Source organism: Corapipo altera, unplaced genomic scaffold (assembly GCF_003945725.1).
Source record: "Corapipo altera isolate COAL_440 unplaced genomic scaffold, ASM394572v1 49, whole genome shotgun sequence".
Taxonomy (NCBI): Eukaryota; Metazoa; Chordata; class Aves; order Passeriformes; family Pipridae; genus Corapipo; species Corapipo altera.
The window spans coordinates 5,320,483-5,336,975 of NW_020884879.1; the positions used below are offsets into that span (position 1 = coordinate 5,320,483).

General features: G+C 38.7%; 1 protein-coding gene across 1 annotated transcript in view; it reads left to right on the top strand.

Annotated features, from left to right (window-relative positions):
• Positions 1-4,100: 4,100 nt before the first annotated feature.
• MEP1B (meprin A subunit beta) overlaps positions 4,101-16,493 on the top strand; it is a 28,378-nt gene continuing 15,985 nt past the window's right edge. Inside the window, exons 1-7 of the mRNA XM_027638928.1 lie at positions 4,101-4,169; positions 9,236-9,254; positions 9,434-9,484; positions 9,588-9,631; positions 10,620-10,692; positions 11,734-11,851; positions 16,022-16,200. Of these exons, the coding sequence (XP_027494729.1) occupies positions 4,107-4,169; positions 9,236-9,254; positions 9,434-9,484; positions 9,588-9,631; positions 10,620-10,692; positions 11,734-11,851; positions 16,022-16,200 (547 nt within the window). The 5' untranslated portion in view covers positions 4,101-4,106. The remainder of the gene's footprint in view (positions 4,170-9,235; positions 9,255-9,433; positions 9,485-9,587; positions 9,632-10,619; positions 10,693-11,733; positions 11,852-16,021; positions 16,201-16,493) is intronic.

The window sequence follows — 16,493 nt, forward strand, 5'->3', positions numbered from 1 at the left end:
CCTGAGAGTACTAGACCATCTGAATATCCTTCTACTCTTTCACATTTGGTCTATATGCACTTCTGAGTGGAATAAGTAATGTTCTCCAAAACAGCACTTTTCATATTATGTAATGAATTCATATCACTTGAAGCTGACACTGAAATTTATAATCAGACAGGATCCACCTAAATGTCAACGAGCAACCATGAATCACCTTTGTTTGCTGAGCAGTATACAGGTAGTACAATTACCAAAGCAGTTGTGCTGACTTACAGAATATTAATAAAACTATTCAAATATGAAACTACCTACCAAAAATTCTAGAAAATCACTGTATGTACAGAACTAATTTTGCTTGGGTTTATGATACCATGTAGTTAGCTAGTACTGTGTTTTGAAATTACTTTCTTTTGGCTTTTAAAAGAGCATTTTTGCCCTCCTGTACTTTGCTCGTTTTTCTCAGTCTCTCTGCACTCATTAGTGTCTCTTCCCAGATTATTACCCACAGACGTAGCTTTACAAAGAAGAGTAAAACAGGTGATGCTTGCCAGTTCTACTGGATGATGCCTGATTAATCTTCCTTCTTCTGCAGCAAGGTAGGGGGAAAGTGCTGCAGTATCTTTATTACCTGTGCTGTGGTAGTACCCACAGGCACCAGTGCTACTAGGAAGGCATGAAGAGACGGTACCTGTCCAGGGGAATGTGCAGTCAGCTCTGTGGTGCTCTCCATCTGTCTGGTGAACTCAGCAGGAGATCCAAGCGGTCACTGCAGTGGATCTGCAGCAAGCTCCACAATACGTTCTGATGTCTTTCCTTTTCATTGTTTCTACTTGCAGCATGTGAGCCTATGGAGAAAGAAATGTAATTGACTGTTAAAAGCTCAGATTTTGCAGGTGTCTCTTACGGTTGCTCAGGGCTCATTAGATAGTTTAGCACCCATAAAAAATGTGAAATATGTTTAAGGCAAAGAATTGCAAGAAAGGAAAAAGCAATAGACCAGTTAAAGACCTGTTCCTTCTCATTTGCATTTAATGTTTTTATTTTTCTTCAAACTCAGAGCTTGCAATTAGGATACTGTTGGAGTCTACCTGCAAATCAAAATGTTAATGGAAATAACATTCTTGAATTCCCCAAGTCCCTGACTGTATCAAGAAAGGACATGCATTACTTTTGGCTATATGCTAAGGAAAGTTATATGTTAAGGAAATTTCCCAGTCTCCCAGTCTGACCATTTGTGAGATGCTCTGGCAGTCAATCTGCACTTCAATATGCATTTCAGTCTGCTGCTTGCAAGCAGAGCTACCTGGGCCAGATCTGTTCCTCAATATATATGCCCTCAGCAATAAAGAGATGATCTAAGACCACCATTCTTTTTGTTCATCTGAAAATTAACACCATCTATCAAATAACCTGCACTACCCTTTATTAATTCATCTCTGGTAATACTCAGTTATTTCTGACTATGGGCCTCAGTCTTAGAAGTATGACATGGCTATTTTCATCTTCTAAGAAAAATGCAAGGAGTCATGTAGGAAAACCCCTAAGGAAAATAAGGGGTAGGAATATTGCCTGAACAGACAGCCAATCAGTGATAAAGCAAAATGTTTGTCATTATAGAGAACATGATCACAAAAGTATATAAGGTCTGTCGAAAAGATCTTCCATGATTGGATAGAAATAAAACTTCCTGAAGACTGCACACCTGTTTATTACTTTCTCATCAACATGTAATAAAAAAAACCATTTAGCTGCTTCACTGAAATTTCTGCCAAGAGCTTCTATCTTAAAAGTCCTCATGTTCTGTTGTTAACATATCATTCATTTTTCCATTGCATCTTGTTTTATTATACCAACAAGATGAGTGGTTGAGGTGTCAAAACTCTGAGTTTATTTAATGAAAAAGAGGTATGAGTTGGAGGAAAAAGGGGTATATGGATGTGTTTTGCAATGCAGGGTTGGCATATAACTTTTGTACTTACTCTGTTTGTTGTCACTATATGCCAATTCCAACACCAACACCTGTTTTCTTCAGCTAACTCACTTTTTAGCCAGTCCTGAGAGTGGCAATGGTCATGACACAGAAGTTCGTACAGCCCTTCATCCCTGTATCTACTATTGAGAAGAGGTTGGTGTGAGGTCTCAATAGTGGTTGATGCATCTTAGAAGTGGGGATGAGGGAACAGAGAACAATTGTATTGATTACTTTTGTCTAAAGAGGACGAAAGAAGTAGAAAAGCAGAGTTTTAGACTTTCTTCCAACACCAAGTAGCAAGGCCAAAATTGTTCCATTTCTTTTGAGTTCGTCATCTCAGGAAAACCCTTGTAAGGTACTGTAACCAAGGAATACTGGATGCAGCTGCACTAGTATTTTAATTTTGATCAAGACTGTATTTTTTAAGCAAGTGTTATCATCATGTTTTTTCATGGTTACCCTACCATGCTTCAGTTTACATCACAGAGCAGTTCTGGAGTGTCCAAATTGAATTTCTTTGTTTTGAAAATAAGCCAGAATATGTTCTGTAGATCCCTGCCTAATGCAGTCCAGTTGTCCCCACTGATGTCGGGTCCTTGGGATCAAATCAGAGCCAGACCAAAGTAGAGCCCTTTGAGATATGTGCAACATAGATGCCAGGTTCTTGGTTTCAATCTATGAGTCTGTTCTAGTTTGTTTGAAATACTTGGTAGTCTGGACATGGCCAATCTAGACAGCCTCCAGAAGAAGAACTACCATCATCTCTCAGCAGCTGGCGATGACAGCATGCAGAATTCAAGGACCACCGAACCTGTAGAAGTCTTGACAAAAGAGCCATTCAACCTACCAGGCATCACTAATTTGAGAGCAGCTGACACCATCGATATTGGTGAGTAGAGGATTACAATATTTAGCTACTTAGGTAGAAAAAGACCCTAGCATTATAAGAACAACAATTTCTGCAACTGCAACTTCTCAATGCATCAGCAATGAAGTAAGTATGGGTCTGAGTAGCTAAAATTGACTTAGGTGTCCTCATTACTTAGGATCTTTCTTTCTTATTAGCTCTGATAATTAAAATAGTGTGCCAAATGTTATTAATTTTGATATTATAATTTGTGAGTCTGTATTTAAATACAAAATCTAAATTTAAGTTTTATGATAGTCTATCCACGTAGTTGGTCTGGGAAAATAAAAGGTTAACAAAGCCTGATCATACAATTACCGCAAGTAGGTGCAAGTTAAACATAAGAAGAAACTATGGCAATTTCAGCACTCACTGACAGGTAGGAAGTAGAAGAGATGTCTGGAGTTCGAAGAAACACCCAAGAGTCACAGACCGTGGTGAGTGGTGATAGTACAGTGATAATGACATTTTAAATATTAACTTGTATGGAATCTTTAAATGATCCAGAAGGATACCATTATTTGAGGTAGTGACAAATACAGTGTCTCACATCTATCAACAGCAGAAATGGAATTGCATTTTCCAAAAGCAGGATACTGAAATTATGTTTCTGACAGATTTTTTTTATATGTAGACACGTTTCTCATTTTCACTTTCAAAAAAATGCATAATTATTTATGTATTAATGTCTTACTTGCCAAGAGTCTTACTAGCTTTCTGTTGTTCGAAAGGTTTTAGTGCCAGGTTTATTCATTGAATCACAGGATGACTGAGGTGGGAAGGCACCTCTAGAGATTGCCTAGTACAATTCCCCTGCAGCACCCCTGCAGGGTCACGTGCATTGCTCAGATCTGTGTTTGATTGGGTTTTGACTGTCTCAAGGATGGAGACTTCACAACTTCTCTGGGCAACTTGTTCCAGTGCTTAAAACCCCCTGGAATAAAAAGCAAATTATTTCTTAAAAGTTCTTAGATTTAAATGGAATTTCCTGTATTTCCTAAAATGTGCCCAGTTCCTCTGTATTTCCATTTTCTTGTTTCCATTTCATCCTGTATTTCAGGTTGTGTCCAATCCTTTTTCTCACAGCAGTAATATAGTTAAGATGGACTTCACTTACTTGACAAGAGAAAGGTAGTAAAGTTAATCGTTGTTGGGAGGACAAAGGTTTTGATTTATGATACTTACTGCCTTAAATACCAAGTTGATCTAAAATTCTGTCCATGCAACTGCTGACTAGAGAACAACATGAGCTTGTTTTCTGTGTCTGTGCTTCTAACTTGGCTTCTTCTTCAGATGGTCTGGAGTCTGGTAAGAAAACAAAGAATATATATTCTTTATATGATTAAGTAATGTAGCTTAAGATGAGTTTGAGAAGAAAACTATAAAGTATGTTGATTTTGCAATATAAGAATTCTGTTGTCATCTGCATTGGAGAAAGAGAAGATTTCTTTTTCCTGGGGGAACGTGTTACTCTTTTTCATAGACCTGGCTATACATAGAAAGAGCTTATCTTGTGTTCCCCATCTAAGCAAGATGTCCACTAGTATTCAAAGTGCCATTACCAGAATAACAAGTCTGGGGTTAGAAATAAAATAAGTATTGAAATGTATTTCACTACTCTATGTTTAAAAGGATTTTTTTTTCTAACACAATATATTTGATATTGAAAGTGATACCTTTTTAGCCACTGGATATACTTGGAAATGTCTGTTCCCTGTTCCTCCAATCCAGCTGAAATATTTAAGGTCAAAAAGTAACAGCTGAGATTTTTGTACTCTCTGTCTTTTGTAGTGAATTATAGCATTTTGTTCATGTTGGGATGCTTTGTTGTAGAGGTCAGGAATTTTTGGTGATGCACAGTATAATTTGGACAACAAAAGCCAATAGGTTGTTGAAAGTTTGTTCCAGCTGTTCGTAGTGTCAGCGTAATCTACAGTGTAGGGTATTACTTTCTGTGACATGATGTAAGTGCAATAACATTATCTGAGTTATGCAACTTAACTATTTGATTCTGTGAATCCATCTCCTGTATCTCACTTCTTCCTCTCCACTAACATATACTCATATTTCTCCCTAAATCAAGAGCTCAGCCTCACACTCCTAACTTTCCCATAGTCCTTCTGTATCCCCTACTACCCCAAACTCATACTTCTTAATCCATTACCTGTTCCTCTTCCCCAACCTTTTGGAAATTCAAATCTCAGCCTTGTTTAGATTCCACTGCAGGCTGTGTTAAAGCCCATAGCAGTTGATGCAGGATGCTACTAACATCTACAAGTTATCTGACATCAAACTGATTCCTAATAACCAGGTCTTGTGTGAGAGGGGTTTCTGATCACTAGGGCTAATTATTAAATTTCTATATGTCCTATGGCCAGGAAGAGCTTATTTCATGTTTCTGGATGCCAATACTAAAATTATATAGCTTGAAGAAAACAGTGCTAAGTTAGGGTGTCTCATCCAAAGTGGTTGAGTATATTCCATCTGAGGTTTATGGTAAGACAGGGAAATTTTCATCCAATGATTTATCACATGCTTGAATAGATTTCCAAGCAAGGCGAAGTGGATCAACTTATGGAGATGCCAGGGCATCATGGTGGTGCCATAGGTACTCTAGGGACATAAGGATTGCCCATTTGTTTCTCCACTGATTGCTGAGTGAGTCTACTTACCTAACTTTTACATGACTTCAATAGGTGAGATGTTTCTCACCTGTCCAAGATGCAGTTGAATTATTTGCCAGTAAATATGCTTACATGCCAGGGTTTGACCAACCGTTACTCTGTCTTAATTCACATAAACCATGTTGTCCATGTCCAAAGTTAGGGACTGATATTAAAATTGTTCAGAAATTTGTGTGTGTGAATAAACTATATTCCTGTTTGGTACACTTCAGCTAGCACAGCCTTCCTCTGTATGTGACTGTGAACTGTGAATTTGTTGTGTGTTTACAATACTTCCACAGACTGCATCATATAGTTTGTCAGGCTGGTATTGAGACTGAAGTCATTACCACTGAAACAAATAATACTTGTATGCAGAGATACTCCTTTTGAAACGGACTGTTTTGGTGTTGAGATTCACAGGACTAAAGACCTAGTTTTGTTGGGAATGAAGTGAAAAAAAGTGATGGAAGGGATTCTTTCAGTGTAAAACATTCAGTGGCAGTTCTCAGACACTGAGGACCAGCCTGGATTTCGCTGAGTTGCTGAATTTGGCATTGTTCAGTCATGGACTCACTTTTTGATTTGTACACCAAAGTACCACTGTACTTAGCTACACTGATTTCAGTTTGCTGCTGCTAGAGGAACTTTTGCAGGAGTTAGCCAGTTGTACCTTTGGCACAATTGTACTTTCTGATTAGTATATATGGGTGTGTTGTAGTTTATAGTTATTGATACTGTAGAAGCATGTTACTCCCTGTTAATGGTTACAATTCAAAATGTGTTTTACATACTCTGCCCATGTACTTTCAGCTTGTTTTACAAGCTGAACTTTCATTTCAAAACTTGAGTATGTGGATATTGTCACACAGTGATAACAAATTATCTTATACAGTGATAATGAAATATAATGATAAGATAAATGTGCAATAAAGGTTCAAAATGTAGGGAGTTTCTGACTGACATCTCAAATATATGGATGATTTCTCTGAAAAAGATATCTGGGGTTATTAAACTATATCTGTATACAGTTATATGCCTTTTTTTTTTTCTGAAGTCCCCATCGTAATTTCCCGTGTATCAATGTAAACCTGAATGATTGCAGTTAACTCTGAAATGTGAGATCAAAATCAATCCTTCAGCATTTTCATCTGCAGAACTCTGGAACCAGTTTTTCAATGGACTCGATCACTTTTCCGCAATGATACTGGGTTTTTAAGACTCAACTATCATAAAATCTACCCAATTTAAAACCACTCAAAAATGCAGACTGCAGAAACAGGGCTGTTTCAGGAGAAATTCAGCCAGGAAAAAATTCTACTCCAAGTTTTCTGTAACCAACACTTCAAGGTCAAAATCCTGCCTTTAGACTGAACAAGGGTATATGTGGGTGGTAGTTTTCATTAAAAAAATTAAGAATTTGAATTAAAAACTTTGCCGGTTTATATTCCAGTTAGATATTAAGGTTTCGATTGTGCCAGCTGATACCAGGGAGGAATTATCTCTCTTAAACCTATAAACTATAGCCTCTTCTTTGTTTTGGCAAAAAAAGGTTTTCCCCTCTAAGGCAATGAGAATAGATTTTTAAAATCAGACGAAAACTGCGAAGGAACAGTTTGAGTTAATTTTAGTTCGGGTGAATCAAAATCATAAAATGAGATTTCAGACTTTTGTGTTTACAGTATTTTTTTCTGCTATATTCTGAAGTTTTTACAAGACAGTAATTTGAGATTAAAAATTAATCTTTCATTATAAAGCTAAAATAGGGCATTCTGACAATTTCACAGCTCTCTTTCTGAATCTTGAAATTTTATGGAAGGTAGGGTTTTTTCCTGTATTTGGCTAAACTTTTTATATGAATACCATCAGTTTTAAGGCTCACAATTGTTTTCCTCAAAATTGTTCCCATCATTACGTGTCAAAAGTCAGGTGTAGAAGAACAAGTGCATTTGAATCTCACTTGAAAATTCTGACCATACGGTTATCTTATACGTCATACAGATGGTAGAAATTACCACAAATAATATTCCTGAGAACTGCGTGGACTTGACTTTTGCCATTTTTCAGCACTCTGAGCTTGTATTGCTCATTGCTTCTAATGAAGGTTGCAGATGCTTATCACACTGGAAAAATAAGTCCTATCTGCAAAACTGCATGTATGAAAGATAAGTTATTTATATGAAGAAATCAAAGCATCTCATCCTGTTTTGCAAAATTGCTGTTATAGCTTACCATTTGCTATATCTGTAACCTATATTGTCAGGGTTTAGAATATAAAGATGCTTTTTTTACCTTCAATTTGTGAACTTCTTTTCAAATATAGAAATACGAGACACCCAGTAGTGATTACTTAGTGTGCTGGTTTAAAGGTAAACCGGCAGGGGAAATGAACCCAACTCAAGAGAGAGATTATAAGTCAGAATAACAATTTAATAACATAATACAATAAGTACGATTATACAGATTATTGGGTTTTGTGGGTTTTAACCCACAAAATCCAAATGTATAACCCAGCACACTGGGGCATGAACAGAGTGGTATTCGTTGGGCCCCCTGAGTCCAAAGTAAAAGGAGAGGGGAAAACCTGTTGGTGAGAGTGCTGTTGCAATCTGGTCAAGAGTGGTGACTGCAGTCCAGTCGAGAGTGGTGGCCTACAGTCTTCCTTTGGATCCCATGAGTGGTTAGAAAGTCCCAAGACTATATATCCTCCAGTTCAGGCAGGAATGCCCAGTACCTCCTTCAGGGCAGGGAGTTCCACAGTGAGTATGAGGACAGGAGCATCCTCTTATCTCACAGGCCTCTTAACACCCAGTTTATAGCCTGAGGAGTCAGGCCTGCTATGGGCAGAGGGTGTAAATAGTCTATTGATAACAGTTTCTGGGAAATGGCATGGAAGGCTGTAGAATACCCATACAGTGATGAACTGGTCCCAGCTGTTCTAACTAGGACACTTAGAAAGGCTGTTCGTGATTTTACTCACTGTGTGATAAATAGTTGTGTAATATTATGCCAAGTATGTTCAAAGCAGTCCAAAATGAAGTGTCGAGTCCCGTAAAAGAATGAAGATTACATTCTATAGACATGCTATAGCAAGGAAAGTGTTCTGTGTGTATCTCATTATATGACATTATATCTCGTTATAGTCTGTGGATTTTACATGTTGCTGAAAGAGTTTGTGAGTTGTTATTGCATAGGTAAGTGGAGTCCAAATAGGGCACTGAACTGGGGCTGAAGTGACCTGGGCTGTGTACCCAGTCCTTCAAAGTCTTCCTGTGTGATGGCAGACCACTAATTCTGTTCTCCCATCTTCAGCTTTAGAATGGAAAGTTAAGCATAAGTTCCATAGGTTCTTCACAGCTACTGACTAGTAACAATACTTGATTCCATAGTAATAGGCTCTTTTTTTTTTTCTCATTTGTGAAGGACCATTCAATACTACCTGAGTTGTGAGAGAAAACCTCACAGAAGCAGTACTGGGAAACTTACTTGTTGGGCAGCCTGAGGTGGGGAGAGTACAAAGCTGACACATGAGCAAATGAAGTTTTCCAGTCAAATGAGGAGGCAGTGGGTCCAGTCAATCCAATACAAAGTCATGTGCTAGGTGCTGTCAGTTGAGCTTGAATCACATCTCTAATATTGTTGAGAGAGTAACGTGAACTGCGTTTCATCATGTGCCTTTCTAATAATATCTTTTTTTCTTCCCCCTTTCAGCCTGCTCCAGAGACAATTGGTGAGTTCTGTTTAGAGATCTATTTGTATGCACGGGAGGCAGTCAACGACACCAGCTGCTCGTAAACGTAGCTAGGACAGACACGGATTTATAATTACTGTTATTGCAATAATTTTCACACTTCATAAAGATAACAGCAAGGGCTAATGTCCTACCTCACTTGTCTTTTTATTTTTCAGAAGTAGACGTAGATGGAGGAATTGAACAAGACATCTTAGACATCAATGAAGGTTTATCAAAATTCAATTTCTCTTTTAGTTCTTTTTGGTAATTTTCATTATGTTAGTCATAGATCAATACAATAACCAAATGTTTATATCCTCTTCTCTTTAGCTTTAGGACTAGACCTTTTTGAGGGAGACATCAAACTTCATGTGGTGAGTTCAAATACAAAATATAAAACCAGGAATGTGTCATTGACTTACATAATGTAAAGTATTGCTGGCATGGAAATGATAGATTTATCCTGCTCCTAATAACAATAAATGTTGTTTATGTAACAATAAACTGAAAGTGGTTGGAGGTGGAATTCTACAAAATGTCGTAGACAATGAAGTCAGGAGCATTTGCAGAAACATTATCCAGCAGAAATCTGTTCAGCCATTAGATCAATATTATTAGGTTCTTGTTTCCTTTACTGTGTTTTTTATATTTGAGCTTTTAAGAGATTCAGCAGCACTGATCATCATTGAGGCAGATTTATATTAGAAAAATATTCTTTTATCTGTACAGTATTTATTTTGAGCCAATTAAATTTACTGAGCAGTGCTGCAAAACATCCATCATATAGATTGACTAAAACCAATGGAAAAATTAGATCTGTAATACCACACTTTAAAGCTTCCAGCCAGCATCCTTGTCTCATCAATTAAAAAAAAAAAATTGGATTTACATCTCAAAAATAGCTAGTAGGAAACCCCGAAAGTGTCTTGTACTCTGAAGGTCAACAGTGTTTTACTCTCCCTTTTGGGAGATATGCTTTGGCCTGAGCATGTCAGTGGAAGCAAAGACAGCACTTGCTAAAGACACAGAAACAAACTCTTGCATTATGAAAAATTTAAAAATTATTAATACCTGTTCAGTTTTCAATACTTTAGAACTTCCCATATGAGCTGAGGCTCCTATGCACATGCATCAAAAGCTCAGGTAATTTCTATGGAGAAAAAGGTGTGGAAGTTGGAGACACTGTTAGAAGGGAGAGAAGGGATTTCAAACCGAAACCTTAGACCTCTGAGTTTTTTTGAGTTTGTTGTTTTCCTTTATGCTTTACTTGGACTTGTAGGTTTGCTTTAGCACTGCTGTAGTCCCTGATGCTAAATCACTTTTTCCTGAGGACTGCATACATCTCTTCTTTCTTGGATGCAGGAACGAAACTCCATCATTGGTGACAACTATCGGTGGCCCCATGTTATTCCCTATGTCCTTGAGGACAGCCTAGGTACAGTATTTGCCCTTGACAATGTCTGTATGTTGTGTTGATTGAAATGTTTAATACAGGTTGATAAAGCTTCTGTGGCATCCCTTCCTCTTTTAAGACTAGAGCAGGCATTTCCCACAGCAGGAATGGGGCTGAGTGTGCACAAATGTGGTATATAATCTTGGTATTGGTGCTGGCTCTCACCTCCTTTCTTGAATTATTCTTATTCTGCCATTGCTATGGCTCAGCAGATTAATTTGGTTTTGAAAGCTTGTGTCTGAGGCATGAAACTCTACTAAGCAGAAGTAAAAAGAGGGTGCGGAAGATCTTTTTGAAGCCATTTACAGCATCTACAGCACTGAAGGCAAAATGGCATTCTGACAGACAGTGTGCAATGGCACGTTGCTGAGTCCCCTTATGTGGGCCAGGGACACATCATAGTTTGTCTCCATTCTTTTCAATCCACCTGCCTGTGGCTCTGGATGGCAGAGGTGGGCAGTGAGATGGGAAGCTGAAGTTCTTACTGATACCACATAGGGAGATTACATAGGGCGGGGTCATCCCCAGTTTAAATTCAGATCTAAGCTGGATTGAAACTATACAAGTTTCTTAGAGGAGATAACCCAGATATAATGTGAGCAGTTCAAATCCTGGAGAAATTCTGTGAGAGATCTGTAGCCTGCCTTCCGCACTAGGTAAAATCCAATGTCTTCATTTCCTATTTATTTAATACTTTCTTACATAAATCTCAAAAAAAGTAAATGAAAGAATTTACAAAATTAAGACCTACAAACTATCATATTTTGTATACTCATCATGTTCATAGTTTATACATAAGTACCTAAGAAAAATTACATGGGAGCAAAACAAGAGGAAGATATAGTGTCACAACAGCCTAATTTATGTTTTTTTGGGTCCCTACTCGGGTCTTTATCCAGCAAAAAACCTACTTATTTTGATCAAAGATAGCTGGAGCAAGACCCACCCTTAGGACTTGCCCTGTACAGGTAATAACACAAATCTGTTGGTTCAGTATTGACAAGAATACTGTTTGCTTTGCAGAAATGAATGCTAAGGGACTCATCCTCAAGGCATTTGAACAGTATCGACTGAAAACCTGTATTGACTTTAAACCTTGGGAAGGGGAGAAGAATTACATATCTGTGTTCAAAGGAAGCGGGTAAGAGGAGTAGTTCAAAATAACTGTAATTCTGTTTGCCTTCAGACTATTTTCATGGCCAGTATTCACTCTAAAACTCACATATTTGATTCTAATTTTGTATTTTTGTTGTCTTCATTTTCCCAGTCTTTTTTAAACTGGAAATTGTAGTAGTTTCCAATGTAGGTATTACCTTAGCAGTAATGAACAATTACTTACTGATACTTATTTTTAAATACAAGAGGAAATTAAGTCCTTTAAGAGGTAATTTTCTGGACATGGTAAAATATATCAGAAATAAGGCAGTATATGGTCTTGACTGATCTTTGGATATATGGAGTATCACTTTCAAATGGTTATTCTCAGTATACCTTAGTATTTAGGGAAAAAAAATCCCAGAAGAAATAGGATAGTTCTAACTGTGGGGCAACGATTTTTTTTTAATATAACAATGGAATTGCATTTGAACAATGTCACATCAGCATTCAGATAGATATAAGAGCAATATTTTTAAATGCTGTACAACACTGACATATTTTACTGATGTTTCACTTTATTTACCTCCTTTGATGAACAGTTATGCTATTTCACCTTAAATTTTTCAAGACAAGGCTCCAGTAAAGAAGTCAAAATTGCCCCAGCTTCTTCCCTTCTAAGACAATCTCTGCCAAAGCAATGCAACAAGAATAAATATATTCTTCATTTCTCCTTTAGAAAAGGTGAACAGGGAGAGCTTGATAGCCTGGTGAGGAAATTTGCTTTCAGAAAATAATTTCCTGATATGAGAATGCATTCATAAATGGGAAAAGATTTTCTGATAATAAAAATGTTTCTCTTTCCCTTTGGCTTGTTCTGAGATATTTGTAGCAGATAATTGTTTCAAAATTTCTTCAGTCTCTGGCTCTGTATATTTTTTGCTATTTATGCTATACATATGACATTGAAACTCAGTTCTCAAATATGTATAAGTGGAGACTCGAGGAGTCTGTGCTAATGACTCTGGCTTTCTGAGCTAAATGGAAAACTCATGTAGCTGATTTTTTTATTCCTTGTTCCCATAAAGTATGCATTGAATTTGCTAATAATTGTACCTGAAAAAGAACCACAATATTTAGCCTATGGCATGTAGGAGGCCTCTGCGCAATATTTCATTTATATGTCTGTTAAAAATAGATGAGTCATGGTGATGAAGAAGATGAATCATTCTAGTTGTATAGCATTTCTTGCCCTCAATGGCTGGTGTGTTGCTTACCCTGAAATGTTTCTATCACCTCAGCTGACACATCTGCAGCAGCACTTTTTAAAAGGTTGGAACTAAATGGTGCAGTCTCCTGAAAACAGCCATTCAGTTTCAGTGAGTCAGTTTGGGCTGTACAAAGAAATCAAGACTGACCCTGCATGAACTGCCTTTGGATCTAGTGATCCATTCCTAACTTTGGATCTAGTGAAACAAGGTGTAAGCTGGGTAAACCAACCCATTTCCCCTCTGCTGTTCCTAATGTTTTTTGGTTTTTTTTAATCAACTAGGACTCTTCTAACTGCTGACTAAAGACCTCAGTCCAGAGGTACAGTGCAGACAGGCACGCAAAGTTCCTGGCAACATTAAGTTTTACCACACCAAGAAAAAGTTGATAAATCATCCTTGCCTTTCTGATCTTGGCTTGCATCTATAAAACAGAGGAATGTGGGGGAACTTTGTATCAAAAGGATTTGTAGCAGGTCATAAAGTCCTCATCTGAATTACCCTTTTGAATTCAAACTAAGTCAACCACAAAAGAAGCCAGCTACCACTTTTTTGGTTTGACTACCCTGTGTAAAAATACGTTTGTAGTCTCTGATGTATGTACGCAGTGTAACAACACTCAGTACAAAAAGCCCTCTCCGTGTACACATTCTTCATCCTACCATGCGCCACGCCTTGGCTACTACCTCTACTATGTTAATAGGTATATGGTTATAAAACTGAGTAGAGGTATGTGTAGGGTTTTCTAGCACACAGCCCTCCACCTCACGCTTTTCTCAGGTCTATGCATCTGCAGCAGGGGTTAGGCTAAGGATTTATTTAAAGATGTTTTCTTGACTCCGGCCAATGTGCTGAGCAAAATACACGGGGGATGCTTGTGAATTACAGAATTGCAGGAGCATCAAATGTGGCAAGTGCCTGCAAAGCTCACAGAACCATCTGGGAACCTGCAATGGATGTGCCATTTCTCCTTACTCTTCTCATGAAGAGAAGGACTCATTCAGCAGGAAAACTGGCATGGTGTGATAGAGTCAAGTGTCAAGTGGTTAGCTGATCAGGGAGGATCGATGTCATCTCTGCTATTTCCACATGGAAAATTAGGTTTTCATGGAATACTCCTGGGAGGCCACTTCAGCTCTTTGCCACTGTGGTACACAGCAAAGGGAACCCATGCAGAAGTGGGTTGAGACAGATCCCTGGCTAGCCTGCTTGCTGCTGGTAAGTTGAAGTGTCTGTGAGCTGATACTGGTGATCTGTGATACTTCAGGAAGGAAATCAGTAGCAGGACATTAGCGTGTCTGTAATGAGTGGCACCATTGCTACTGATGGCATGTGGCTACTTCCAGCCCATCTTCCAGAAAGAGGGATGGTGAGGTTAGTCAGAGAAGGTAGTTCTCTGTGCCCCTAACCTCTGATAGCAGTGCAGATAGCATTGAGTCAGAGGTGATAGAGCTCTCACACACCCAGGGAAGCTGGGACTTTCCTCCACTTTTTCTCCCCTCCTGAAGACGCTGCTAACAAGGGGTTCCAGGTGCCCATTGATCTGGAGTGCCTTGTGCCACTTGCCTAAGTTTTATTCTCAGTGCAGGGTGATGCAGACATGTATTTACTCCCTCTGTGGCTGTAGAATAATGGCGTTGTAGGCATTTGGCAGTCTGAAGGCAAAGGGAAGCTTCATCCACCATTGTTTGGATGTTAGTTTTGCCAGGTGTCCTGGATATGCCTGTAGCCTGCTGTGCACTGTGCAGCAGCTGTGAAGCCAGAGGTGGCTTTGATACAAGGTAGACCCAGACCTGTGATGGATTTCTTATAGTTCTGCATAACACAAGAAAAAGCTGCATAATCACTATGAGGCCTTGTTCAGGGGAAGTCCTTGAAATTATGGATGCTACATGTGCTCCTTCCCAGGTCTCACGTTGTGATTTTAATGAGTAATCAATAGCCAAGGCCTGTGTTGCTCTGTGGAAAAATAAATACTGGGGAACATGTGGCACTAATAAATTACAGAGTTCAAAAGTGCATAGTATGCTTATATTTTAAAATTTCTGAGGCAATAGGACTGCAAATCCTATGGTATATTTTGTGCCCAATTAATTTTATATACTTCATTGGGCAAGTATTGATTTATTTGCTGCATAAAATATCAATTTAAATGTAGCTCTCTGTGCTTGCTACTTTGTGGACATGGGGTGCCATTTTATTGGCTTGTGCAGATAACACACCAAATTTTTTTATCATTTAATAAGAACTTCCAGTACAGTTGTGGTTTTGCTGTTCCTTGTGAGTGTGTGTCAGCAGCAAGTGCTCTAGCACAGCAGCTCACAGAGAGCCAGAAAAAAAAGAGCTTCCGAAAAGCGCTGTCAAATCCACCAACGTGTCAGAAGGCAAACGCAGCCATGCAGAAACCCACCTTGCCTGACAGCCACAGCCCTGTGCAAACTAAAAGGCCAAAACAGCGCAGAGAGAAGTGGCTGCAATGGCAGAGGCAAGACTATCTGTGAACCTAGTTCCTCTTAGGATAGGGACAGGTTCAAACGGTGCTCATAGTTGTGTACTGTGGTCCAGCTGAAAATTGTTAATTTGCGGTAACTTAATTACTCTAAATCATAACCTTTGATTGCCCATAACCTTTGATGTTCCAGAGTACCAACCAAATCCTCACCAGTTTTCTTCTGTCACAAATAGCTCAACGTTTTTCTGCTAAATAAAACGCAGTAGAAATGGTAGAGCCAAATCCAGGTAACTGCTTGTTCATCAAAACAGAGCTATATGTAAGAAGAAAGGATATGGTAAGGAACAGATCAATGAAAAAGTGCTCACTGTAGCAAAATGTGACTTCAATGCTCAGGTTAAAAATATACCTGTTGCACAGACTGGTTCTGGACTTTGCTTGGCGTGGAGATGGTATGTATCTCACAGAGCTCTCTCTCATATTATTTCAATGGTAGCTGCTGGTCCTACGTGGGAAACATCCAAAGAGGATTGCAGCAACTCTCCATCGGAACCAACTGTGACAGGATTGGGACAATCGAGCATGAGTTCCTGCACGCCCTGGGATTCTGGCATGAGCAGTCACGGTCTGACCGGGATGACTATGTGACCATCGTCTGGGACAGGATTCAGTCTGGTCAGTCACTCCCTTGCTTTTTCTTTCACACCCTGATGCTAGGGGGTTTAGCTATGGAACATCCCTTCCAGCCACCCTTGTGTGGTCATGCTATCCTCTTACCTGGATTTACTTTTCAAAGCCAGTAGATCAAAAAATTAAATATCAAGGGACATGTATTTGGGACAGAAATCTTCATTTGTTGTTGCTGTGGTTATTTCTTCTGCCATGGCAGTTCCCAAAGCCCTAACTAGAGATCTGAGTCCTGTTATGCTACATGTTGTGGAGAAGTGCAACAGGAGAGAATAATTTAA